This window comes from Mustela erminea, chromosome 10 (assembly GCF_009829155.1).
Source record: "Mustela erminea isolate mMusErm1 chromosome 10, mMusErm1.Pri, whole genome shotgun sequence".
Lineage (NCBI taxonomy): Eukaryota > Metazoa > Chordata > Mammalia > Carnivora > Mustelidae > Mustela > Mustela erminea.
The window spans coordinates 38,280,363-38,306,257 of NC_045623.1; the positions used below are offsets into that span (position 1 = coordinate 38,280,363).

At 41.3% G+C, this 25,895-nt stretch overlaps 1 protein-coding gene across 1 annotated transcript; it reads left to right on the forward strand.

Annotated features, from left to right (window-relative positions):
- Positions 1–9,342: 9,342 nt before the first annotated feature.
- Positions 9,343–19,429, forward strand: BCL10 (BCL10 immune signaling adaptor). The gene is made up of 3 exons (XM_032302432.1): positions 9,343–9,687; positions 15,969–16,257; positions 18,023–19,429. Exons 1-3 carry the CDS (start codon positions 9,631–9,633, stop codon positions 18,376–18,378), a joined length of 702 nt encoding a protein of 233 aa, XP_032158323.1. The 5' UTR covers positions 9,343–9,630; the 3' UTR covers positions 18,379–19,429.
- The last annotated feature ends 6,466 nt before the right edge of the window (positions 19,430–25,895 follow it).

Here is a 25,895-nt window from a genome sequence, read left to right on the forward strand (position 1 = left end):
AATAGAATCATACTTAGAAAAACACACTGGAGTAGTTTTTTTTTCTTTCTTTCTTTCAAAACAAGAGTGAAATGCTCTTCCCATTTAAAAATGGTTGACATGCTTCTCACTGCCGTAGGAACGATCTGTAGTTAAACAGCAAAAGATTCTGAGAAACTGTGATGGTTGCTAGAGCTAAGCTAATCTTGACCCAGGTAATCCCAAGTGGTGGTTTGGAGGTTTGGAGAGCTGACACCTAGCAGTTTAAGGCATGTGAAGCTGGTTCATTGCCCAGACTTTCAGGAGCTGCAGGTTAATCTTCACATCCAGCAGCCTGACATGACTGAAGGTAGGTGTCCAATGTCCAATCAGAAAGATGGGATTAAGTTTTGCTTCTGCTCTGAAAGTAGGTCCAGACGGTGTGGGTTCTGCTCAGGGAGAACCAACAGCTGGAGATGCAGTCTAGGGGCTGAGTTTCCTCAAGGCAGCATAGTTGGGGGAGAAACAGCAAGGTGGCTGAGGGGACTCAAGGTCATCATCAAGAAGAAGGTGCTGACAAGCATCAGATCTGAAGGATGACTTAATAATGACAATAAGTCTCAAGAATAACAAAAGCGAGTAATTGCTAACATCTACTTCCCACTTGGTATATCTGAGGAATTAAGCACGTAACATGCATTCAGTCTATGAGATGAGTGGTTGCTATTTCTCATCCTTTATATGTTACTATTTCCCAACATTCTGCCTTTATTCCTGCTCTCTTCACATATTCAAACTTTTTTCCTGGGTGGATGAGAAACCTCGGGCATATAGCAGTTAGGAAACTTGCCTGAACTTGAACAGTAAGTGGTTAAGGAATGACTCAAGGCCAAGTGAAGTAAAGCTGAAAACCAGACAGCGAGGTGTGAGTCAGAGACCACAAGATGGAGGTCAGGATGGAGCACAGGCAAGGAATGGGTCGAGGCAAGTGGGTTAGAGCTAAGGTCAGGACAAATTATAGAACTGAATTCTCCTTTAGCTGCGTCCTGGTATGTCACAGAAGTGAGAATTGCTCCGGAGAAGAACCATGCAGGACTGGATGGGGATAATGGAAAAAGCATGCCAGCGTACAGAAGAATGATTATTTTATTTTACTTTCTTTCATTCCATTGTGGTAAGAACACTTAACGTGGCATCTACCCTCCGAACAAAATTTTAGGTGCACGATACAGTATTGTTAACTACAGGCACAGGAACTGTACAAAAGGTCTCTAGAACATATTCATGTTGATTAACTGAAACTTTTTTTTTTTTTAAGATTTATTTATTTACTTATTTATTTGAAGACAGAGATCACAAGTAGGCAGAAAGGCAGGCAGAGAGAGAGGAGGAAGCAGACTCCCCGCAGAGCAGAGAGCCCGATGTGGGGCTCGATCCCAGGACCCTGAGATCATGACCCGAGCCGAAGGCAGCGGCCTAACCCACTGAGCCACCCAGGTGCCCCTAACTGAAACTTTTTTTAAGAGATTTGTTTCTTTCTTTTAGAGACAGAGAGCACAAGTCAGGGGTGGGGCAGGAAAGGAAAAGAGAATCTCAAGCAGACTCCGCACTGAGTGCGGAGTCTGATGCGGGGCTCGATCTCACGACCCTGAGATCATGACCTGAGCCCAAACCAAGAGTCAGGTACTTAACTGACTACACAACCCAGGTGCCTCCATAACTGAAACTTTATGTACTGAATAGTTAGCCAGTCATTCAACGTGTATTCATTGAACACCTACTGACTTAGTCCACAGAGGCGGCTGTAACAGATTACCATTGGCCAACTGGCTTACAAACACACTGGAAATTTATTTCTCACAGTTCTAGAAGATGTAAGACTGAGATCAGGGTGCCAACATGGTCCAGTTCTGGCGGGAGCCCTCCTCCAGGTGGCAGACTGCCAACTTCTTGTTACATCTTCGTGTGGCAGGAAGAGCAAGGAAGCTCTCTGGGTCTCCTTCACAAGGGCACTAATCCCATTCAGGAGGGCTCTCCCCTCATCACCTAATCCCCTCTCATAGGCCCCACCTCCTCATACGCACGATGGGGATTAGGATTCCAACATGTGAGTTTTCGGGAGACACATTCATCTCAAAAACCTACCCTATAACAGACATGGTTATAGGGTTACATTGAAAAAGTAAATAAAACTCTGTCCTTACTGAAGTTACAATTTAGCTGAATAACAATAGATTGAATATTAAACAATAAAAACAGTAAATCTGATCTGTTGTGCTGTCACAACCAGCTCTTTCCAAAGAAAAATCCTGGTGGAACTGAATTTTTAAAATTAGGGGAAAGATGAAGAGAAAAATGACTTCCTATCCTGCAGTCCAACCCCCTTCCTTAAGCAAAGATTCCCAAGGTCCACGTGGCTCCGGCAGTCTGAACATGGTCTACCTGAAGCTTAGGGTTAGAAGCAGTATCAGAATTACTGGGGCTAGGGTGCCTGGATGGTTCAGTCATTAAGCTTCTGCCTTTGGCTCAGGTCATGATCCCAGGGTACTGGGATCAAGCCCCGCATCGGGCTCCCTGCTCAGTGGGAAGCCTGCTTCTCCTTCTCCCATCCACCCCTGCTTGTGTCTGCTCTCTCACTGTGTCTCTCTCTGTCAAATAAATTTTAAAAATATTTTTTAAAAAATCACTGGGGCGAACCACCTTGCCTTTTACCGTCCTGTTTGTGAATTCCCCCACAGAAAAAGTTATCTGGGATATGCTTAAATACCTTGCAGGAAAGAAAACTTTATGTTTTTCAACTCAGGCCACTCCGAGAAGTTCAGCTTTGGTTTGGTTTAGTTTGGTTTGGCTCGTCCTATACTGATCTCCATTAGAGTTCCTGTTAACCCTGAGTCCAGCATTGAAAGTATTTTATGTTCTCAGTGTTGGATTACCCACAAATTGATTGGGTTTAAATGCCTTCTGGATCACTGTTTTTCACACAATGCCCTGGGAAACCCTGGGTATTGTTTCACTCTGGGCATTTATAAACTATGCCTTCAAAATTCCTTCCCAAATTAAGCCTCCGGAGGAGGCCCGCTTGGAGTTTGCAAGAATAGCCTTCTTTCTCCTTCTATGACCTGTATTTAACTCCCCTCACTGTTGCACACAGATCGTCACGCCTCGTGGATCTTCAGCAGGATCAGGCATTCTTGTTTCCAAGATTCCTTCTGTATACTCTAAGGGGCCATCTGACAGAACCATGCCCTCTGAGCTCTGTTTTGTTACCATCACCATCTCTTCATTCACCAGAGGAGAGGGTCCCAGTGTAGAAACTCGCTACAGACTAAGTCCCTCGGCAGGATGCTCTTGGAAGGCAGCAATTAATTCGGGGTCTACCAAAACCGGAGGGCTTTCTTTCCGGCCAATCTTGGGATGTTCTCTTTCACATTGAGGGAATTGGGCAATCCCAAAATAAGTTTTTTAGCTTTTCTTTTTCCTACCTCAGGCACAGAGAACAGACCTGAATGCCTTAGATCTTTGCCCTTGCTCCAGGGAATGTTCTTAGCTCCTCTGAATCACAGGGCATCCTCAAGCAGTTACCTAAGTCTGCAGCTAGTAGCTCAGTACACGGGCTTGTAATCAAACAATGCTGAGTTGGAATCCTGATTCTGCTGGTTGGTAAAGGAGTGGCCTTGGGCAAATAATATTTCCTAAGCCTCAGAATTCTCAGCTGTGAAGTGAGTAAAATAAAGCCTACCTGGAATTTCTACTGTCAGTATTAAATTGCAAGAGCAGAGGAATTGTGATCGGTTCAGACTGGCTGAAACAAATCGCTAGGGATTATTTCTTCCAAGGCATTTGTATGACTGGGAGATCTAACCCTGCCATCAAGGTCTCCCGGCTGGTGGGGTGCCTGGGTGGCTCAGTGGGTTAAAGCCTCTGCCTTCAGCTCAGGTCATGATCTCAGGGTCCTGGGATCGAGCCCCACATAGGGCTCTCTGCTCAGCAGGGAGCCTGCTTCCTCCTCTCTCTCTGCTTGCCTCTCTGCCTACTTGTGATCTCTGTCTGTCAAATAAATAAATAAAATCTTAAAAAAAAAAAAAAAGATCTCCCGGCTGGTATAGACGTCAGCGCCTGTCCTCCACTATATTTAAGATAGTTTGTCCCACAATCATGCAAGCCTCTATTACCAAATTCCAGTCTTCACTTTCCAAACAAACCTCCTAGGGGCAAGGCAGAGAGACTGATCCCTTCCCTCAAGTTTCCTCAACAACCCCAACAATGTCCGAGTCTTGGGGTATACTTATGAATGTCCTCCAAGTTTGTGTTCAGGCCCATGCTTACCTTCCTAAAATGGGGAGCCACTCCTGCGACAGATTACTTGGAAAATTCACGAAGTTCCTGAGTGGAACTGTCTGAATTCCACCCATCTTGTCTGGTCATGAAAACCTCGGAGTGTCTGGCTCGGAACTGGCCACTTTTTCCCTCCAACTATTTACAGGAAATTCATAATTCACAATCACTTGGAATAGAATTCATTGCTCAACACGCCACCTGGTATTTGGTAGGAAGTGTTGGAAATAAATCATTAAACAGCAGCTCAAGTACCACCTATTAAAGACTTCTGGTCCATTTTAAATACAGCTCTTTCACAGTGCCGGGGTGGCTCAGTCAGTTAAACATCTGCCTTCAGCTCAGGTCATGATCCCAGGGTTCTGGGATTGAGCCCCGCATCAGGCTCTCTGCTCAACGAGGAGACTGCTTCTCCCTTTCATTCTGCTCCCTGCTTGTGCTCTCTGTCTCTCTCTCTCTCGAATAAATAAAATCTTAGAAAAAAAATCTAAATATACTCTTTCATGTTGTCTTGTCAGTCAGAAATGCTTTCCTCTTCTCTCCCACTGCATCCCTATAATAGCTGTCTTTATTGAATGCTTATTAGTTGTTCCCAGGTCATATAGCTGATAATTAGCAAAACTAGAATGCAACTGTACTGAGTTAAATAGTGTCTTCACAAAATCTATGTCCCCTGGAACATGGGAATGTGAACTTATTTGAAAACAATGTCTTCATAGTTGCATTTGAGTTAAGATACTTAGAGTGGGCTTAAGTCCAATGATTAGTGAGTTATAAGAAGAGGGAAATTTGGAGACAAAGAGACAGTAGGAAAACAGAGAAGGCCAGGTAAACATGGATGCAGAGATTAGAGTCATGTTTCCAAAGCCAAGGGACGCTAAGGATTTCTGGCAACCACCAGAAGCTATGAAGACGGAAGGAAACAGTCCTTCCCAGAGTCTTCAGAGGGGACATGGCCCTGCCAGTTTTTAACTTTTAGCCTCTAGCACTGTGCGAGAATACATTTCTGTTGTTTGAAGTCACCCAGTTTGTGGTCATTCGTTACAGCGGCTCTAGGAAACTAACACACCAGCCTAAGTCTGTCAGATGCCAACCATCTTCACATTTAGCCACTATGATATGCTGTCTTGTGTTTGTAGCACCTAAACTCTATCTTTCGTGGAACATTTATCAGATGCCTTGTATTTCATGGTAGGAGACAGATGGTTCACCCTAGAACTTGAGGCAGGAATGGAGGTGGGTGGGGAAAGGTCAAATTATTGCAAGGTAGAGAATGGATAAGGCTGTTTCTCGACGAGGTACTCAATCCTTTACAATTACGGTCTGACCGTGTGGATTAGCAGAGAAGGGGAAATGTGTCTGCTTATGAAGGAAGTACCATGCACTAGAAAGAAAACAGGACTGGGAACTGCGAGGTCTCTCATGAAACAGCTCTGTGATTGGACACAGGATGTTGAGATGCTCTGATACAGACTATCGACATGGGAACCTTGAGACATCAAAAGCGAAAGAGTAACCTCTCAGCTTTAAAAAATTCCTAATCTCTTCACTCAGTCCCTCTCAATCTCTGATCCTCTCTCCATAACTCCCACTTCTGACACATAGTGTACACTTAACTTTTTAGTTAAGTGTAAATGAGTAAAGAACTGCACACTGAGGACAGAAGGAGGTTGGAGGTGTCAGAAACAAGATAATGGTCAACAATAAGGAAAAAGTCAGATGGATAACAAGAGTCATGAAAAAAGCCTTAAGAATCAGAGATGAGATGTCTGCCAGTAACACTGGGTAACCAATAGTGGTAACACAAGGCAATATGGCAAAATAGCAATATTCATCATATCTTGTTAGTAAATATAGATGTTTGTAATATTTTTCTTTATAGTTTGGTGTGCTTTAAATGTTTTGTTTAAAAAAGAACAACAGGGGTGCCTGGGTGGTTTAGTGGGTTAAACATCCAACTCTTGATTTTGGCTCAGGTCATGATCTCAGGGTCAAGAGACTGAGCCCCATGTTGGGCTCTTGTGCTGGGTGTGGAGCCTGCTTGAGATTCCCTCTCTCCCTCTCCCTCTACCCTTACCCCCACTCCTCTCCCTTCCCCCCCCCCATAGGTATGTGTGCATGGGCACTCTCTCTCTCTAGAAAAAAAAAAGAATAAAAATAAATAGATAAATAATAATAGAATAATAGAACAATAACCATCTCCTAATGGTTGTATCACAATTCAGGTGTCACACTGGTATCATTCAAATCACTTTACTTTGATGAATGCTGAATCCACTCCTTCATGAACAGACCTTGTATGGTTGTGGCCAAACAGTTCATTTCCACGTGCAAATGGACCAATACTTTGGAGAGAAGCTGTGGAAATATATAGGAAAATATGTCTCCCTGGGCTCTGTACTCCTGCTCCTGAGAATTTATGGAAAGGAAATGATAATTCAGAAGAAAAAAATGATGGAGAATACGTAGATGAAAAATTGCAAGACAAACTGTTTACAACAATGACAAACGGGGAATAACTTAGGGTAACCATGGGGGGAATGCTCACCACTGCTCCCACTCTGGTCACGCCACTCTCCTCTTTCCCTAGATCCCTGGGGTAGCCTCCAGCTGTCTCTGTGTCCACCCTTACATCCACAGTCTACTCTCAGCAGCTGGGGTCACCCTTTTGAAAGGAAATGAAATCACGTCCCTACTTCTCTTCCAAAGGTTCCCACCACCCTCGCTGTTATTAACCCTGACCTAAGCCACCACCTCCTGTGGGCTGGATTTTGGACACACCCCCCTAACCCTTTTCCCTGGGCTTTTTGGGGGAGACAGGCTGTTTGGAAACAGCCTGTCTCCCCTTTTCCATCTTCTTTCCCCTCAAGACAACAGTGAAAGTGTTCCTTTTTCAAATCATAAATCGGATCATGTCACTCCCCTGCTCAGAACCCTCCAGTGGCTTCCCGTTTGACTCAGAGTACACCCATATGACTCAGAGTAAAGTCAGAGTACACATATATAGCAGCACATAAGGACCTCAGCTCCTTCCCAGTCCCACTGGATATTTTTCGTAGGCTGTTGCCTCTACTCCTAATGTTTTTTCTCTGTATGTCCACATGACTCATTCCTTCATTTCCTTCAAGTGGTAACTTAAATCTCCCCTTCTCTGTAAGATCCTCACTAACCACCCTGATTTAAATGTTACCACTCCAGCACTGAGTGCCCAGTAATGTACAGAATTGTTAAATCATTATACTGTACATCTGAAACTAATAGAACACTGTACTTTGACTATATGTAAATCAAAAAATTTTAATGTTAAGATTCTATATACCCTCGTCCTACTTTCTTGTTTTGTATTTTCTCTTAGCATTTATCATCTTCTAACATAATAACTTTACATATCATTTTCCAAATGTCTATTGGCCCTGCTCCAAAACACATGTATGCTAGAATTTAAACTCCAGAAAGAAAGGAATTTTTATCTATTTTATTCATAGCTCTTTCCTCAGCACCTAGAACAGTGTCTGGTACATGGTTGGCATTCAGTAAATATTTGTGAAATGAAAGCACAATGGTTAAGTAAATTGGGTTATACCAAGATGAGGGAAGATTAAACAATCAGAAAAAACTGGACTCGTACTGTGTATCAACATAGGAAAAGACATATGATGTAATGTAAATGTTAGAAGCTTATGATGCAACCTGATCAAAACTACATTGGTGTGACTTTGGCAACATTGTTCTTTTCTGGTTCTTTTGCTTTCCCTTTCCTTTAAATGTTAGAGTTCCCAAGAGGTGTCACACTGGCTGACTCAGGGGGTTGAGCATACAACTCTTGATACTGGGTTGTGAGTTTGAGCCTCACGTTGGGGGTAGAGTTTTCTTTAAAAAAAAAAAGGGGGGGGGGGCACCTGGGTGGCTCAGTGGGTTAAGCCACTGCCTTCGGCTCAGGTCATGATCTCAGGGTCCTGGGATCGAGTCCCGCATCGGGCTCTCTGCTCAGCAGGGAGCCTGCTTCCCTCTCTCACTCTCTGCCTGCCTCTCTGCCTACTTGTGATCTCTCTCTGTCAAATAAATAAAATCTTTAAAAAAAATAAAAATAAAAAAATAATAAAAATAAAGTTGGCGTTCCCAAGTTTGTCTTTGTTCCTCTTATCATTTCTGTCACCACTTCAGACACCATCCAGTTTATTTATCATATTGTTCAAACATGTCTTGTGCCCAGGCTGCGTTTTGAATTTCTTACCCACATTATTCATTATTCATGCTGTTTTGTATACACCTCTACCAAGAGTTAGATACCATTCGGGAAATAGCTGTCTGTTCATCAGTCTCCCCCCCATAAAAATAGAACTCTTCCAGGATAAGATAGCTAGAACAGATTAGTAAGGACTCAATAAATGTTTGAGTCATACAAGGTAATAAATTGAGTTCATACTGTGTGCCAAGTACCTCTAAGAACTTACATATATAGTATCATTTGATTCTCACAGTAGCCGTTGTGAGAGGCGTAAGCTAGACCTATCTTCATCACACAGATGAACAAATGAGGAAACAGGATTATGAAAAAGTGACCAAAAAAGTATGCAGACGTTAAATTAGGTATTAAAACGAGCGGATTATAGGTGGTTTTTCTTACAAAAATTTCTTTAATATTGTAATTAAGCGGCGTGTGTGCCTCGTGTGCACACGCGTTGGTACCTGCACGGGAGCAAAGAGCCTAACAACTCAGTGAGTTCGCTCAGCACCCGGAAATTGTAGGGCAGGATCTGGGAAAAGGGGCGGAACCCAGATGTACTGACAGGCTGAGACCCGCCTCCACCCATGAGCAGCCTGCGAAGGCGGGGCGTGCGGCGGGAGGAGCAACGGGCCACACCCACGGAAACGATCCTGACTGGGAGGCCTACCGACTGCTCCTCGCAAATGCCGCGTGAGGGCTGTGGGCGGAGCCACTCCTGAAAGGATCCGGCCGGGGGGCAGGGACAGGCTTGGCCCACGGGCCGTCACCGATTGGCTCCCTCTGAGATGGGGCGGGTTCTAAGACTGGCCCCCAGTTCGTCGGGGGGGGGGGCGGAGCCTGCGCCTAAGTCTCCGGGAGAGGAAGGAACGCTGCACGGAACCTGGCTTTGGGACGGCTAGGTCTGCGGCGCCCTCGGCCCCAGAGGCGGAGCCGGAAGCTCTGCGGTTTCATTCCTGCGCCCCTCCGTTGTCTAGAGGGCAGTTCTCTTCCTCTCGACCCGGTCCGCCTTCCCTTCTCCCCCTTCACCCGCGGGCCCAGGTCCCCAGCCTGGCCGGGCGGTGTTGCCGGAGCTCCCGGACCCGGAAGAAGCACTTACTCCTTCCTCCGCCATGGAGCCCACCGCGCCGTCCCTCACCGAGGAGGACCTGACAGAAGTGAAGAAGGACGTGAGTAGCACCACCTTGCCCAGGCGCCGTCCAGGGCCGGGGGTCGAGGGTGGACTGGGGCAGGCTGCGGACGGGAGGGCGAGGAAAGCGGAAACCCGGAGTGAGAGTCCGAGTCGGAAGAGGAGGCTTCGGGTGGAAGAAGCGGAAGGTCCAGGCACCGCAGGACGGCACCCGAGGGATCTTAGTGGCAGTGACCCCTTGTGACCTGTTAATCCACGTTTAAATTCGCTAAAAGCAGGGCTTGGATTCCTGAAACCTTGTCCACTGGAGCGTTTCTTCGCAGTCAGCTTCTTGCCCGCTCTTCTCTGGTGATTTTTACCCCCACTGCGCTGTGGAGCGGTGTTGTTGGGAATCGACTGCCCAGGTTCATCTTGAGCCAGAATCCTTAGGCTGATGGCTCAACCTGGAGCGAAAGCTGGACCAGTTGAAGGATCCCAAGCAGTGAAGCAAATATGTGAAACTCTTTTTATAAGGGGGGTTGGGGGAAGCTCAACAGCTGAAAGCACAACCTGGAATTCCCCTAGTAAGCGAACGCCCACGTATTTAAATTGGGGGGTGGGGGGACGTGTAGCCAAAAATTAATTTACAGGTAAATGCTGAAAATATTCAGTACCGAAATTAGGGTCTTTTGCTCGGACGCTGCAGAACTGCCCAAATCTTGATACTTAACACTTACTGGTTAAGGTATTTCTTGTCTTTTGCTTTTAATTACTTGTTTTGCTGAATGAGACCTACATGGGTACCACTGAAATAACTTCATGTCATTTCAAATTAAACACACAAACTCAGGAGAAAATGAGTTCCAGTTTAACACTTTAGTACTTATACAGAATCATATTTATGAACTGGACAAGACAGCATACTTTTAAATGTTCATTTACCCTAAAATTTTCCCCTTTCCCTACCTTGAAAAGTTTAGTACACTGCACTCATGATTACATAATTACAATTGGCGTGACTCATTAGTAAAAGGAAACTGGCTGGGTATGACTTGGATTTGTACCTTAGCTTCCTCATTCAGCAGATTTTTGTGGAGCACTTAGAATATGGAAGGTACTCTTCTTGGGTCTAGAAAGATACAAAAAAAGGACAGTCTGGCCTCTTCTTTATAGTCTATTTGAGATAAAACTGGGACATTGGTAACTACCGTAGAATATATGAATGTTGTCTTATATAAGATTTGTGCCAGTGGACCCATGAACTTTAAGAGCTAGGCCTGTGGTGTTCCAGATTCTTTGTCACACAAATTGCAGTGTTCCCATTTAGTCTTTACAGCAGCCTCTAAGGGAAATAATTGTCATTCCCATTTTGCAGTTGATAACAAATGGCTGTGAAAGGTTACAGGTGAGCATAAATATAAAACCTGGACACAGACAGAATTGTGAAGTGTCTTCCAGGTCTTTATTCATTTTTTTCCTATCAGTTCATCGATATTATCCATCTCCATGATTTCAATTTACAGCTGTATCAGAAATTCATAACCTTGGGGAATCACAAGTGGATTTCAGTAGGTCTATGGAAAAAAAAGTATGTGCACATTTTTTTTCCTTAAAAATTTTTTTCATGCTATTTTCAAAATGGTTGATGACCTCAGAAGGCTTTAAAATGATCATAAACGTATTTGGACTCCCTTCTTTGTCAGCTCTAGGTCCTTATTTCCAAATATCTACTGGAAATCCACTTTTGTATTCTGCACACTTCCTTATCTTGTCAGAAACTGAACTTTTTATCATCCCTTCCCCAAAGCGGCTTACTGTCCATGGCAGTATTCTCTGTCTTGATGGATAGTATACCACCACCACCCATCCTCCTAGAAAGTCCTACTTTCTAGGTGCTCTCCCCCCACCCCCTCTAGTTGTTTACCTCATCTTTTGAGTTGAATTTTGTTCAGTTTCATAAATAAGGATTACACGCTGCTGTGAGGCATGCATGATTCTAACAGGTCAAAAATTAAAGACTAAGACAAATCCCAGTTTGAAAAGAGCTTGATTTCTTGGGAGGAGGTAGACAGACATGAATTAATAATTTCAAATTACAGTATAAATGCAGTGAATTTTTCATTCATCTGAAACTATCTACTTGACACTCTGCTAAGTGCAGGATATACAGAGTTGAACAAAACATGCCTGGTTTTTGCCTGCTTCAGACATACAGGTCATTAAGGTTGAAAACAAATATATAATTACAAATTATGGTAAGTACTATAAAGGAGACAGACAGGCACTGAGACGTAGCAGGGGAAATCTACTTGAAATAGGATGGTCAGGGAAGGTGACTTTTAAACTGGTTGCTGAAGAATATGACAGAACTGGGGGAATAATATTGTAGGCAAAATAGAATTTGCAAAGGATCTAAAACAGGCAAGACCTTGGTGACTTGGGGAGATTGGAAACATAGGCAGAGGGTGCCCTGGGATGAAGTTCTGAAGGTGAGCTACGGCCAGTTCCTGAAGGATCTTACAGATGGCAATAAAGTGTTAGGATTTTTTTCTCCCCAAGTGTAGAATTGAAGAATTATGTTGTATTTTTAATTCCTCTACCTATTGTATGGACTTAGGAGAGCAAAAGTAAGAAGAGGGAAACCAGGGGCACCTGGGTGGCTCAGTTGGTTAAGCTGCTGCCTTTGGCTCAGGTCATGATCCCAGGGTCCTGGGATTGAGCCCTGCCTGGGGCTCCTTGCTCAGGGGGGAGCCTGCTTCTCCCTCTGCCTGCGCTCTCTCTTTCACTCTTTCTCTCTGTGTCAAATAAATAAATAAAATCTTAAAAAAAAAAAAAAGAGAGAGAGAGAGGAAGAAAAATAGGGAAACCAGTGAGGAGATTGTTGGAATTTACATAGTTGAGAGCTGATGGTGATTTAGATCAGGGTGAAAGCAGTGGAAATGGATGGAACAAGCAAATTCCGGTTGCATTTTTGAAATAGAAATGATAGGACTTGGTGATGGATTAAGTTGAGAAAGATCAGACTGGTAAGTAAAATTGTCAAATCAGCAATTAGACCTACAGGTCTGAAGATCAGCAAGGAGATCTGCGCTAGAAATACAAGTGTAGTATTGAATGAGTTCACCTTGGAAGTTGAGAGCTAGAAGGGAAAAGGGAGATCATAGGGGAGTTTTAAAAAATGAAAGGTTATAGCCTCAAAGGTGGGAATAAAGCCAGGGGAATGTAGTATTCATACAGGACAAGAAAGCAGTATTTCAAGGAAGGAGTGAGTGGTCAGCTGTGTCCATGCTGCTAAGAGGTAAAATGAAGACTAACAAGTATGAGATTTGACAGTGAGGAGGTTATTGGTAGCTGAAAAGAGTAGTGACACAGAGTGGAAGTGAATTGGGAGATAAGAAGTGGAGTAGTGGTATATAGACAAGTGAAATAAACACACAGGGTGCCATGATGATAGAGGAGATGGGTGCCTAACTCCTTCTGGAGAGTTTAAGAAAAGCTTCCTAAAGGAGGTGGCCTCTGTGCCACATCATAAATGAAAAATAGGGACTTGGGGTATGAAAAGAGAAAAACAAAGTAATAACACAAAGAACTAGGGAGTGACGGGCAGCAGTTTTTAGGTAGAACATAAAGTACCAGGACAGGTAGAGGGGGTGATAGATTAAGCTCCAGAGGTAGACAGGAGCCATATTACAAAGTACCCTGTCTCCCATGATCAAACAGCTGTTATTTATTGAGTACTTACTGTGTATCAGAGACTATCTCAAGTCTTCATATTCATTGTCCTACTTAGACCTTCCAGCAGTCCTGCAGGGTAAGTGTTTATCACTACTTTATAAATAACCCAAAGTTTAGGTTACTTGTCCCAGCTCTTACAGGAGTATATGGCAGATTTAAGATCTGAACTGAAGTTGGCCTGATCTAGCGCCCCACTCCTGACCTCTCAACTGTTCTGCCAAAGGGAAGGACTTTATCTTCTAAGTTAGTAGAAAAAAACAAGTTTTAAATTTTTACACAATTCACTGACAGCATTTCAAAATTAGCAGAATTCACGTAACACTTCAGATTTCCATTTTCTCTTGAAAATTTGGAAGATCTAATAGATGTGTGAAGAAGAAATTTGAGCAGGAGAAAGAAATAGGAAGTACAACTAGGTGTCTTGTTTGTTAATAGTCCATGCAACATCTGACGAAGACCTGAGCTAAGGCAATGCTAATAATAGAAATGAAGTAAAGGGGCAGATTAGATAAATGTAAGATAGAAATATAAAATTAGATTAAATGTAAGATACTTACATTTATCAATGTAAGTATCTATAAATTAGATAAATGTATTAGATAAATGTAAGATAAATTGACAGGACTTGGTGGGTGGGTGATCAGATGTGGCAGGTGAGCAAAAGAGAGGAAGTGGAGGATGAGTGGTAGGTTTATTGCATGATTGGATGGACGGAGGTACTCCCCAATGAGTTAAGAATATCAGAGGAAAAGGACAGGCAAAGATAACAAGTTTGGTTTTGGACAAGTTGAATTTGAAGTATCTGGGCTAAGTCTAGAAAGTCTTGATCACATCCACAAACTTGGCGATCATCAGCATATAAGTCATAGAGATGACAACAGAAGAGGTTTTTTTCGAGGAGTTCAGCTTTGAAATCTATTCTCTCTCTCCATCCGCACAGCTTAAATTCATGCACTCAGCATGGCCTATGGAAAACATTGCAGCAGTCTCCTTACAGTTCTCCCAGTTTTTGTTCTACCCAGTCCTCTGCAAAAGTTTTTTAATTGCTTCTATTCATAAGCCTTTGATGACTCTTGTGGCTACAGTGAATTGTATGTTCCTCAATGTATTATAAAAATTCTTCCATGATCCCGCCTGTTTCCTTTTCAGCTTAGTTTCTTACCACTGTTTCATGTGCACCCTGCATCCCAGCTACCCCAGACTTGTTCATATTCCCCTCTATGCACCTTCATGCTACAAATATAGCCCCTGTAAATTTCCCATATCATGGACGTGTGCTTAGTTGTTTACTCTGTGCTTCCCCAGTACTTGTGGGGTGTTTTTGTTTTCGTTTTCTGGGTCATATCACATTATCTTATAATTATTGGCTTGTGTTTGATACTACTCTCCAACTAGACCATGTGACCTTTGTGTACAGGATTCAAGTCTTGTTCATCTTTGTACACTCAGTACTTGGCATATTAGGTGTTTAGATATTTGAAATGTTTTCTGTGTGAATAAATAAATGAACGTGGAAGTTCAGTGGACTGAGAACTATGTGAACCCTTCACCCAGCCTACTTTCCTGCCACCATGTACTGGGATACTTGCAAGGTCTTCCATTGCCTTTAGCTAGCTCGTTATATGTAAGTCAAATTAGTCATAACATTTGTTGACAACTTACTATGTACCGGGCACTTTTCTAAGTACTTTACATTTATTATTTTATTCCTCATAATACTCAGATGAGGAAACTGAGGCACGGAGGAGTAGTTAAGTTACTTACCCAAGATCACATATCTAGTAAATGCAAGAAGAGCTAGAATACAGTTGCTGGCATCAAATTATTAATGCTTTTTATTGGGACCCACATCAGCTTTCTGCCAATTAAGTTCCCTGAGGTACTGCTCAGATCTCAACCTGTTTTCTGTGATTTCCTTTTCTTCATTTCTTTAATTTCATCCAACATTCACTATTTCTTTAGCATACTCCTCCAGTCCTGTGCCCACTTCCCTTCTACCAGCTGACTCACTGAGTTATGGTATGGTCTTTCCAACTGATTCCAAAGATAGACACATTGTGGACTCTTATGGTTTTACTCTAGGAAAGACACTCTTACTCTAGGATAGAAACTCTTACGGTTTTACTTCAGGAAAGTGGAAAATTTACAAACGTGAGAAAGTTATAAATTATGAGGCCTCACTAAGTTATCCTCTTTGGTCCTGACTAATCCTGGATTCCTTGTTCAATGGTAACTAACATGGAAGCCTCTGCTCTCATCTTTACCCCTGAAGATGGAGGCCCTGAGCATACCTCCCTATGTCCACAGACACAGGCCCTTTAGATTCAGCCAGTTTCCTCCTCATAGTAGCCTGGTCTTGGTTTATAGCTATGAAGGTGAGATTAAATTAAAGCAAGACAGAAGCTGCAAGGAATGTTTAGTTTAGGACCTACTTCTGTTTACTTGGCCCTTCTCTTAATAACATGGATTTTAGTAGGCCTGAGCCTCCTGACTTAAGTATGTTTTCTCTCACCAGTGAAGATTTCTAACTAATAATCAGTCACCTATGTGATTTTCTCAAGTGTTAGGGAAAAAAAACACACTGAAGCACAGTTTTATGTCTTTTAGGCTTTAGAAAATCTGCGTGTATACCTGTGTGAAAAAATCATAGCTGAGAGACATTTTGATCATCTACGTGCAAAAAAAATACTCAGCAGAGAAGACACTGAAGAAATTTCCTGCCGAACATCAAGTAGAAAAAGGGCTGGAAAATTGTTAGACTACTTACAAGAAAACCCCAAAGGACTGGATACACTGGTTGAATCTATTCGGCGAGAAAAAACACAGAACTTCCTGATTCAGAAGATTACAGATGAAGTGTTGAAACTTAGAAATATAAAACTAGAACATCTGAAAGGTAAGATATGTTGGTGTCCAAGAAATCATTTAAATATGACAATGCTTTTAAAAATAAAATACAAAACAAAGAAACGCAGAAATGATTGTTTTGTTTTTATTCAGAAAGCTTCAGCTTCAGAATTACATTTGATTTACATTGTTTTTTTACCTTATGTCATTTCATTGGAAGAATGGATTATCACTCAGTGTTCTGTTTTTATATTCATTTAACAATACCATTTATACAAAACTTCAAGAAAATCCTGGTATACACATGCATTTGCTTCTGAAGTCTGCAGAATGTAATATCGATCTATTCAGAAGTAACCCCTGAAAATGCACATCACACATGAAGAACAATATATAGGCAAAGTATTTTTAAGTCCAGCTCTGATAGTTCTTCTTCCACCAGTTGATCACAGAATGAAGTGGTTGGGATTTGCTTCTAAGAGTCATGTCCTGTAAGCTATCCATAACCTTAAACACTAGAGTCACACTCAGTCTGGCATGAGGAGAGAGGCGTGGGAATGGAAATTGATAAATGGCATAGCAAATTCACTTCCTGTGTTTCTCCCTCACTCTGGAGCACACATCAGTAATTGGAATACCACAGAGAATTTCCTGCACTATTTAAATCTCCTCTCCCCACGAACCCCATCTCTCTCTCTCCCTGTGCCTTTCTGTAGCACCCTTAAATAAATAAATGTGCATGTGATATAGCTGTCCTCCAGCTGTTCTAGGCACTCGGGATATAGAGAAGAGTAATCTAGGGCTCTGCCCTTAAGAAATTCTGTAAGTCCATTTGGGGCACATTGGAAGTCTCCTCTCCTAAGCCATATTTTAGAAAAAAGTTTCTATAGCATGGAACAGAAATGCTGAACGTATTGTGAAGTTGAAGAGCTAGTGGGGAAAAAAGTGACATATGAATGTACTTTATAGACATCACAGATTTGACATAAAATTTGTCAATTCAGGAGGATCTCTGTCTCCAGACGGTTAAGTTAAATATTTGCTAAGACTAACAGAAAGATAAAATTGGTGTGTTTATTCTTTCACCCTGAGGCTAATTGTTAGCTATACCCATTGGATGTGGTAAAATTCTTTGATCAGAGCAACCATTGTCATTTAAGTAAAGTGTTAAGTTGAGAACCAGGACATTATTTGATGTGAAGAGGAGACCTGGGTTATAGTTCTCGCTTTCCCATGAGGTAATTGTGGAATGTTGGGCATTACTTAACCCTGGGGCCTCTATTTTTTCATCTCTACTAGTAGAAGTTATCCCAGGGGACCTCTGAAATCCCTCCTACTTCTAACACCCTGTGATTCAAGAATCCATAATTGATATTAATTAACTCAGAATTTTAGCATATGCTCTAACAAAGTTTTTTTTTTTTAATTGGTTAATACATTTTGTGCCAGAATGCTAAAGAATATTAGTTGTGACAGCTTTTCTTATTTTATGAAAAATTTTAGGGGCTACTTAATTTTTTCCAGGTCATTCAGTGGTTAAGCATATAAGGATACAAATTAAATGTGAGTTATAGCATGTCATTTAGTTTTCTTGAGACTATTTCCTTATCTAGGAAATAAACATAATGATATACTTCATAGTTGTTGGGAAAAGTAAATGAAACGTGAAATGGATTATGGCAGAATTTATAAATTGCTCTTTAAATCGTGGTTGTGTGGTAACTAGCTTGTAATCTTTAAAAACTTACAAGATGGGTATGGGCTCAATTTTTTAAGTTACTTTTTTCATTTACATCTAAATAATTTTATTGTAGGACTGAAATGTAGCAGCTGTGAGCCTTTCCCAGGTGGAGCCACAAACAACTTCTCTAGATCAAATTCAGATGAGAGTAATTTCTCTGAAAAACTGAGAGCATCCACTGTCATATACCATCCTGAAGGAGAATCCAGCACTGCCCCCTTTTTTTCTACTGAGTCTTCTCTGAATTTGCCTGTTCTCGAAGTTGGCAGAACTGAAAATCCCACCTTCTCTTCAACTACACTTCCCAGACCTGGGGACCCTGGGGCTCCTCCTTTGCCACCGGAGCTGCAGTTAGAAGAAGAAGGAACTTGTGGAAACTCTAGTGAGATGTTTCTTCCCTTGAGATCACGTGCTGTTTCCCATCAATGACAGTTTACAGCCTTTTATGTTTTTTAATAACAACAAAAAATATTTGAAAGTGTATCAGTCTTTTTATAAAATTGCTGTAATGATATTTGATATATGTCTTTTAAAATCCAGTGGAAGCATATTTTGTAATTAGACTTTTTTTAGGACGAAAGAAGCATACTTTGAGATAGCTAAAGAAAATCATGTTGATCGTGTGCTTTTCAGTGTTTTCTGTTCTTTCCGTTTTTGAGGTTTCGAGTGTTTTCACATTTTTTATGTGAAAGACTAATTTTTTATGTAAAGACTAACTTTAATAGGGAACATTTCTCTATTTGAGAATAGAGTCTAAGGCTGGGAATAATGTCTCAGTGCATTTGTACTAAAATTTTCACAGTCTCATAGTCCTTTCCAACTGTTCAGCAGTAAATTTGCAGGTTAAGCTACATCTATATGGTAATAAAGCCAATCACTAACAGAAAAACTGCTAGTGTACTGAGAAGAATCCCCCAGTCTCTTGGGCTTAGGGACACTTACACAGTTCCCCTCGGATGCGGATGTATCTACCAGTGTAATCTAAGGGAGTTTGAGCCACCTAGGATCTCAGTGTGCCAATATACATTTCTTATTAACCTTACTAATCAATACTGTTTTCTTAGGATTTTCACAACCTTTGCTTTTTCATTCCTACAGAAAAGTCTCGGCAAAAGCCCGCGATGATGTGTAATTTGGTGAGATTTTAAAAATAGTTTTCTGTACTTTTCATTCTCTTTTAAAATGAGGACCACTGTACAAGTTGAAAGAACTAGGGCAAAATGTTGTATGTGTATATCTATGTGCCAGTTCTGTCTTTAATACTTTTTGGAACAAGTAGGCCATTAGCCTGATGTGTCTTTTTATTATAACAGAGTTTGGCAAATTTTACACCTTTATAAATTTTATGCTGTCGTTGTTTTTATTTAAATTATAATTCTGCCTATTTCCTGATATATGTCTCAGATATTTTCATTACTTTTAAAAAGCAGAGATGAAGATATGCTTTTAACAATAAAAGTTTTTCAATTATAGTGCTATATTTTTTGGAAGTTTCAGGTATTTCCATAGGAAGTAAATACCTAAAATGCTTTTTTTATATGTGCCAATTTTTATAGAAACATTACTTCAAGTTGTGAAATCAAGTTGCATTTCAGGATAGACTGATGCCTTTATCAGTCACGAAGAAGATTGGCATATTCTTCAGATAAATTATTTTCAAGCCTGAGTGGTTTTTTGTAGTGTAACATTTTCTAAAGGTTATCGGAAGCATGTTTCACCGTCAGTGAGGCATAAGAAAATAGTGGCATTACATTCAAAGAAGTCTCGTTAAAAAGCAGAAGCAGGCTTTCATTTCATTAATAAAATAAAATTTGAGGGGCACCTGGGGTGACTTAAGCCTCTGCATTCAGCTCAGGTCATGGTCCCAGGGTCCTGGGATCGAGCCCCCGCATCGGGCTCAAGCCTGCTTCCCCCTCTCTCTCTGCCTGCCTGCCTCTCTCTCTGCCTGCCTGCCTCTTTGCCTGCTTATGATCTCTGTCAAATAAATAAATAAAGTCTTTAGAAAAATAAATAAATAAAATTTGATATGTGGTTACTTTAAATAGATTTTACGCAAAATCAAAAAATTTAGATATGCTGTATCACTTACATTTATAGTTTATAACACAGAGTTCTCTTTCAGACTGTTATCTATTCAGACAATAAAATTAAGGGTTAAGAAACTTAGCCTTTTGGGTTTTCTGAGTCCTATGGAGTCAATTTTTTTTTCCTTTAAACACTGAAAACCACCCCTTGCTGAAAATACATAAACTAGAAGGTCAAACTGACAGGTTCGTGAATGCAGGGATGAAAAAGTTACTTTTTACAGGTGCCATATTATCACTTCATAGAAAAATAGTTGTGAGCTCACTTTTAAAACTTCATCTTAATTAATAGACTTTATTTTTTAGCATGGTTTTAGGTAGAAAAATTGAGCAGAAAATACAGTGTTCCCATTTACCCCCTCTTCCTCTGTTTTCCATTTCACATCTTGCATTAGTGTGGTACATTTGTTAGAATTGATGAAACCTTACTAACAAAAGTTAATAGTTTACATTAGGAGTCACTCTGTGCCCTGCAGTTCTACAGATTTGTTTGTTTGTTTAAGAATTTATATATTTATTTAGATAGTGCGTGTGCTAGCACAGAGAGGCAGAGGGAGAGAATCCTCCAGCAGACTCCCCACTGGGCATGGAGTCAGATGCACGGCTCAGTCTCGTGACCTTGAGATTGTGACCCGAGCCGAAATCAAGAGTCGGACACTTAACTGACAATGCCATTCAGGCACCCTGGTTCTATAGGTTTTAATAAATGCATAAAGTCATGTATCCACCAGTGTAATATCATACAGGACAGTTTTACTGCCCTAAAAATGTCCTTTGTTCCACTTACTCATCTCTTCCTCTTCCCTTCCCCTTCCAGCCCTAGCAGCCACTGATCTTTTATTGTTTCTGTACTGCTTTTTTCCAGAATGTCACATAGTTGGAATCATATGTAGCCTAAGCACTATGAAACGTAAGTTTTCTCCATGTCTTTTCGTGGTAAGCACACCTTTTCATGAGGTGATTTAACATCTTTGGTCAGCATGTTGCTCTTCATCCAAGGTCAAACATTGGCAAATTAGGAACAGGCCAAAATAATGGCAAATTCTAGTTTTGTTTCAATTTTTTTTTAAGAAGTGTTTTGTTCTGTTTGAGAGATTTGGGATTTGTTTATTTTGATAAACAGCCTTTTTATTTTTTTAAAGATTTTATTTATTGTTTTGACGGAGAGAGTGAACACACAAATGGGGTGGGGGGGTGGGGGGGAGTGGCAGGCAGAGGAAGAGGGAGAAGTCAGCCTCCACACTGAGCAGGGACCCAAATGGGGGCTCGATCCCAGGACCCTGAGATCATGACCTGAGCCAAAGGCAGATGCTTAAAAGGCTGAGCCATGCAGGCACCCCAGTCTTTATTTCAATTAAATAATTAAGTAATCTAATTTCTCAATCTTTTCTTTTGTGGTTAGTGATTTCTAGCTCCTGTTTTAGAAATCTGCTTGTCTCAATGTCATAATGATATTCTATGTTTTTTCTTGGAGTCTTAGTTGTTTTAATTTCACAATTGGCCATATAATTAATTATAAAGTGATTTCTGTGTATGGTATAAGGTAGAAGCTTTTTTTTTTAAGATTTTATTTATTTATTTGAGAGATGGCATGATGGGGGGATGGACAGAGGGAGAAGCAGGCTCCCCGCTGAGCAGGGGACTCGATCCTGGGACTCCAGGATCATGACCCTGAGCTGAAGGCAGTCGCTTAATTAACTGAGCCACCCAGGCACCCAGTAGAATTCAGTCTTACAGGTACTGTCTTTTAAAGCAATATAAAAGGGAGCAGAAAGTTCTAGGCTCTGGTTATCTTGTTTCAATGGATAAATGTACGCACTTTGGAATTTGGGGAAAAAAACAAACCAAGAAGCAAATCTGTCTATAGTTGTTAAATATAATCTTATGAAGGCTGTCTGAGAGCAGAGCTCAAACAAACTCAGAATAAAGTGAATGACTCAACATCACACAACTGTTTAGAATAAAAATCCAGGACTGTTTGGCTCCACAGTCAATGTTCTTTCCACAACTTCATGCCCTTCTTAGTATTTCTTAAATAACCGAAAGTTAAGAGTGGAGATAATGTATTCTTTTCACTCATTAATTCAGTAATTATTCATTGAGTCCCTATTTTCTAGGTGCTGGAGACAGAGTGATAAAACAAAACCTGTGTTCTCAAAGAATTCACATTGTAGTTGGGGGAGGTAAAATATAAGTAGGGGAACCTGGGTAATTCTAGTTACCATGGATATAAAATAGGGCATGTGTGAGATAAAACATAACTTGAGAAAGAGTTTAGATAGCATCATCAGGGAACTCGTCTCAGAGCAGGTGACAGTTGAACTGAGACATGTCCAAAAGGCACAGAAACCAGCTTAAAGGGGCTCCCACAGGCCAAATCAGGAATAATTTCAACATCAAAATAAATACTAATAATAATAGATCATAAATCATTGGATAAAATAAGAACCCGTGAGTTAATACTAATGTAATGGACAAATAATCTGATGAAGAATGGGATATTGACACAAGTCTCAAATATCTCCCTACAAAACACTAATTACAAAAGAGGAAAAAAGTAACTTGATAGTAGAAAACCCTGCCAGATACTACCTTAAACAAAAAATCAGGGGTGCCTGACTGGCCCAGCTTGTAGAACATATGACTCTTGATCTTGGGATTTGAGTTTGAGCCCCACCTTGGGTGCAGAGATTACCTAAAAATAAAATCTTCATTAAAAAGTTAAAAATCATTAGTACCAAAGCAAATGAAACCACATGCCTCCTGATAGAATGCAATGAGAAGAACACAACAACACATTTGTGATATTCTTTTTTTTTTCTTTGTTATTTGACAGAGCACAAGTAGGCTGAACGGCAGGCAGAGACAGAGAGAGAGAAGCAGGCTCCCTGCTGAGCAAGGAGCCTGATGCAGGATGTGGGACTCTATCCCAGGACTCTGGGATCATGACCTGAGCCCAAGGCAGCCACCTAACTGACTGAGCCACCCACATGTCCCCTTTCATGATATTCTTAACAAAGATTTGTAACCTGAATTTATCACTAGGACAAATAGAGGCATCTTCTACAAAATAACTATAGTCAAGATATCAAAGTCATGAAATTTAAAAACAGAAACCATTAAAGATTAAAAGAGATAGACACAGCCACTAAATGTAATGCATGAATCTAAACCAATTTAAAGATTATTAAATGTTAAGAAAATTAGCAGGAAATGAAAAAGAAAGGTAGTTGAGGTGGAATCGGTAATAAGTGTTTGGACTTGGACTATATTTTAAATTTGAAATGATAACATTTGCTGACTTGTGACCTGAGCATCTGGATTAATAATGCTGCAATTTGGGGTGCCTGGCTGACTTAGTCCATAGAGCATGTCAGTCTTGATCTCAGGGTCATGAGTTCAAGCACCATGTTTGGTGTAGAGATTACTCAAAAATAATGGTAATGCTGTAATTTAAAGAGATGGGACAGATTATGGGAGGTGGAGAGTATTGAGGGTAGGAAATGAAGAGTTCAGTTTGGACATGTTTTCAGGTGTCTATTGCTGCATAACATACCTAAACTTAAAACACTTTCGAACACTAAACTTTTAAAACACTAAAACTTAGTGGTTTAAAATAATGACCAGTTATTTGTTCTTGATTCTGCAAATTGGGCTAGACTTGGCTACATAGTTCTTATGATGCTCTGTCCTGGGATCATTCTGAATTCTTATAAAGGCTCGGCTGGGATTGTATAAATTCACTTGCAAATCTAGTGCCTTACCTGGGATGGATACACCAGCTGGGAGCTGACTGGGGTTCCTTATTCACAGTATCTCCAGCAGAGTAGCTGGACCTCTCTTTACATGGTGGCTCAGGGCTTCCCCGGGGCGAGGGATGGGGGAGACAAATGGAAGCATCCTAGTCATCAGTGTAAGGCACAAGGCTAGCCCAGATCCAAAGGGAGAGGAAATATACCCCATGATGGAAGGAGCAGCATACAGCACTGACATGGCAGGAATTGTTGACTGCCATCTTCGTAGAAAATCTACTACAAATATGTTAAGGTTTCAGTGCTTGTTAAGACACTGAAGTTGGAAATTGGGTACAAGGATTTTGGTGTTCAGGGAATGCTTCTGGACTGGTTATATAAATGTGGGAGTTATTAGCATAAAATGGTATTTTAAACCATAAGACTTGATGAATTCACCTTTAAACAGAAGGTTCATAGAAAAGAAGGGCTATTCCAGGACTGAGCCTGAGGTGCTCTCACAACTAGAGGTGAGACGGAAGAAGGCAAGAGAGGAAATGGAAAAGAGCCCTGTGAAATAGGAAGAGAACTAAAGCATATGATTGATAAAAAGCAAGAGAAAAAATTGTTTCAAGAAGGCCTGTCTTAACTATCATATGATCTCCCTGATATGACAAAGTGGAGATGCAACAGTGGGGGTTAAGGGGGTAGGAGAAGAATAAATGAAACAAGATGGGATTGGGAGGGAGACAAACCATAAGTGACTCTTAATCTCACAAAACAAACTGAGGGTTGCTGGGGGGAGGTGGGTTGGGGGAAGGGAGTTGGGGTTATGGACATTGGGGAGGGTATGTGCTATGGTGAGTGCTGTAAAGTGTGTAAACCTGGTGATTCACATACCTGTACCCCGGGGGATAAAAATATATTATATGTTAATAAAAAATAAAAAATTAAAATAAATAAATAAATAAATAAATAAATAAAATCTATTTGAAATAGGGGAAAAAAAAAAAAAAAAAGAAGGCCTGACTTGTTAAGAGGTGAAGTAAGAAGCAGCCCCCGGACTTAGTCACATGGGGGCTGTTGGTGGCTTTGATAACAGGGACTCATGACTCAAACTGTGTACCCCAACCTCAGAGGGACTCAACAGGGGGCCAGTTTTTTAAAGATTTTATTTATTTATTTGAGAGAGAGGGCACAAATGGGGGAGCAGCAGAGTGAGAGGGAGAAACAGACTCCCCACTGAGCAGGGAGCTTAATGGCACAGGGCTCAATCCCAGGACCCCAGGATCATGATCTGATCCAAAGGCAGACACCGACTGAGCCACCCAGACACCCTACAAACGCCTTTTTCACTTTCATTTAGGTGTCATTCCCTCTTAGATCACCAGGAGGAGTGAAAGATTTCTAGTTTTCTTGGTGACTAGGTTATATCATTTTCTAAGAGAGGGAGCACACACAGAAACAAGTCATATGAAAGGACAAGCTACTGTTCTAGTATATCGGTGTTTGAGGCCCCAGCAGTCCGTCCACATGAAAAGTTTAAGAGCCAAATGGAGGTCTGGTCCAGAGGTTGGATAGAGAGCTTGGGGTTGGAAACCCAGATTTGGGAGTCACAAGCCTAAGACGGTTAATGCCATGGAAAGAAATGGGTTGGCCTGCAACGTTGTAATGCCCTCTACCTCTAATGTATTGCGGAAAGATGGTGCAATAAATTGGGAAACACCGGCGTTTAAGGGCCAGACAGGGCAAAGCAAGAATGAAAAGAGGTTGACAATGAGAAGCCAGAGTGTGTGGAAGACCCACTGAGAGGTGAGATGCAATCCAAGAAGAATTTCATCAAAGACAGCTGTTCAGACCCCACTGGAATGAGGTCAAGCAGTAGAGGATTTAGTCTGTGACTGGATCAGTGCACCACCCATAGAGGTCTTCCACGGTGACTGCGGGGAAACAACCATACTGAGAGTAATTTTCAATTTGAAGAGGAGATGCAGTGAGATCAGGAAGAAATCCTAGTGTCTGGGCAATGGTTAAGGTGAGGCGGCCGTGAAAAACAAATTCTTATCTCGAGTATGCCTTTAATAAATTCTTACTGAATGTTGACAGTTTGTTTGGGACCACTACTTCAGGA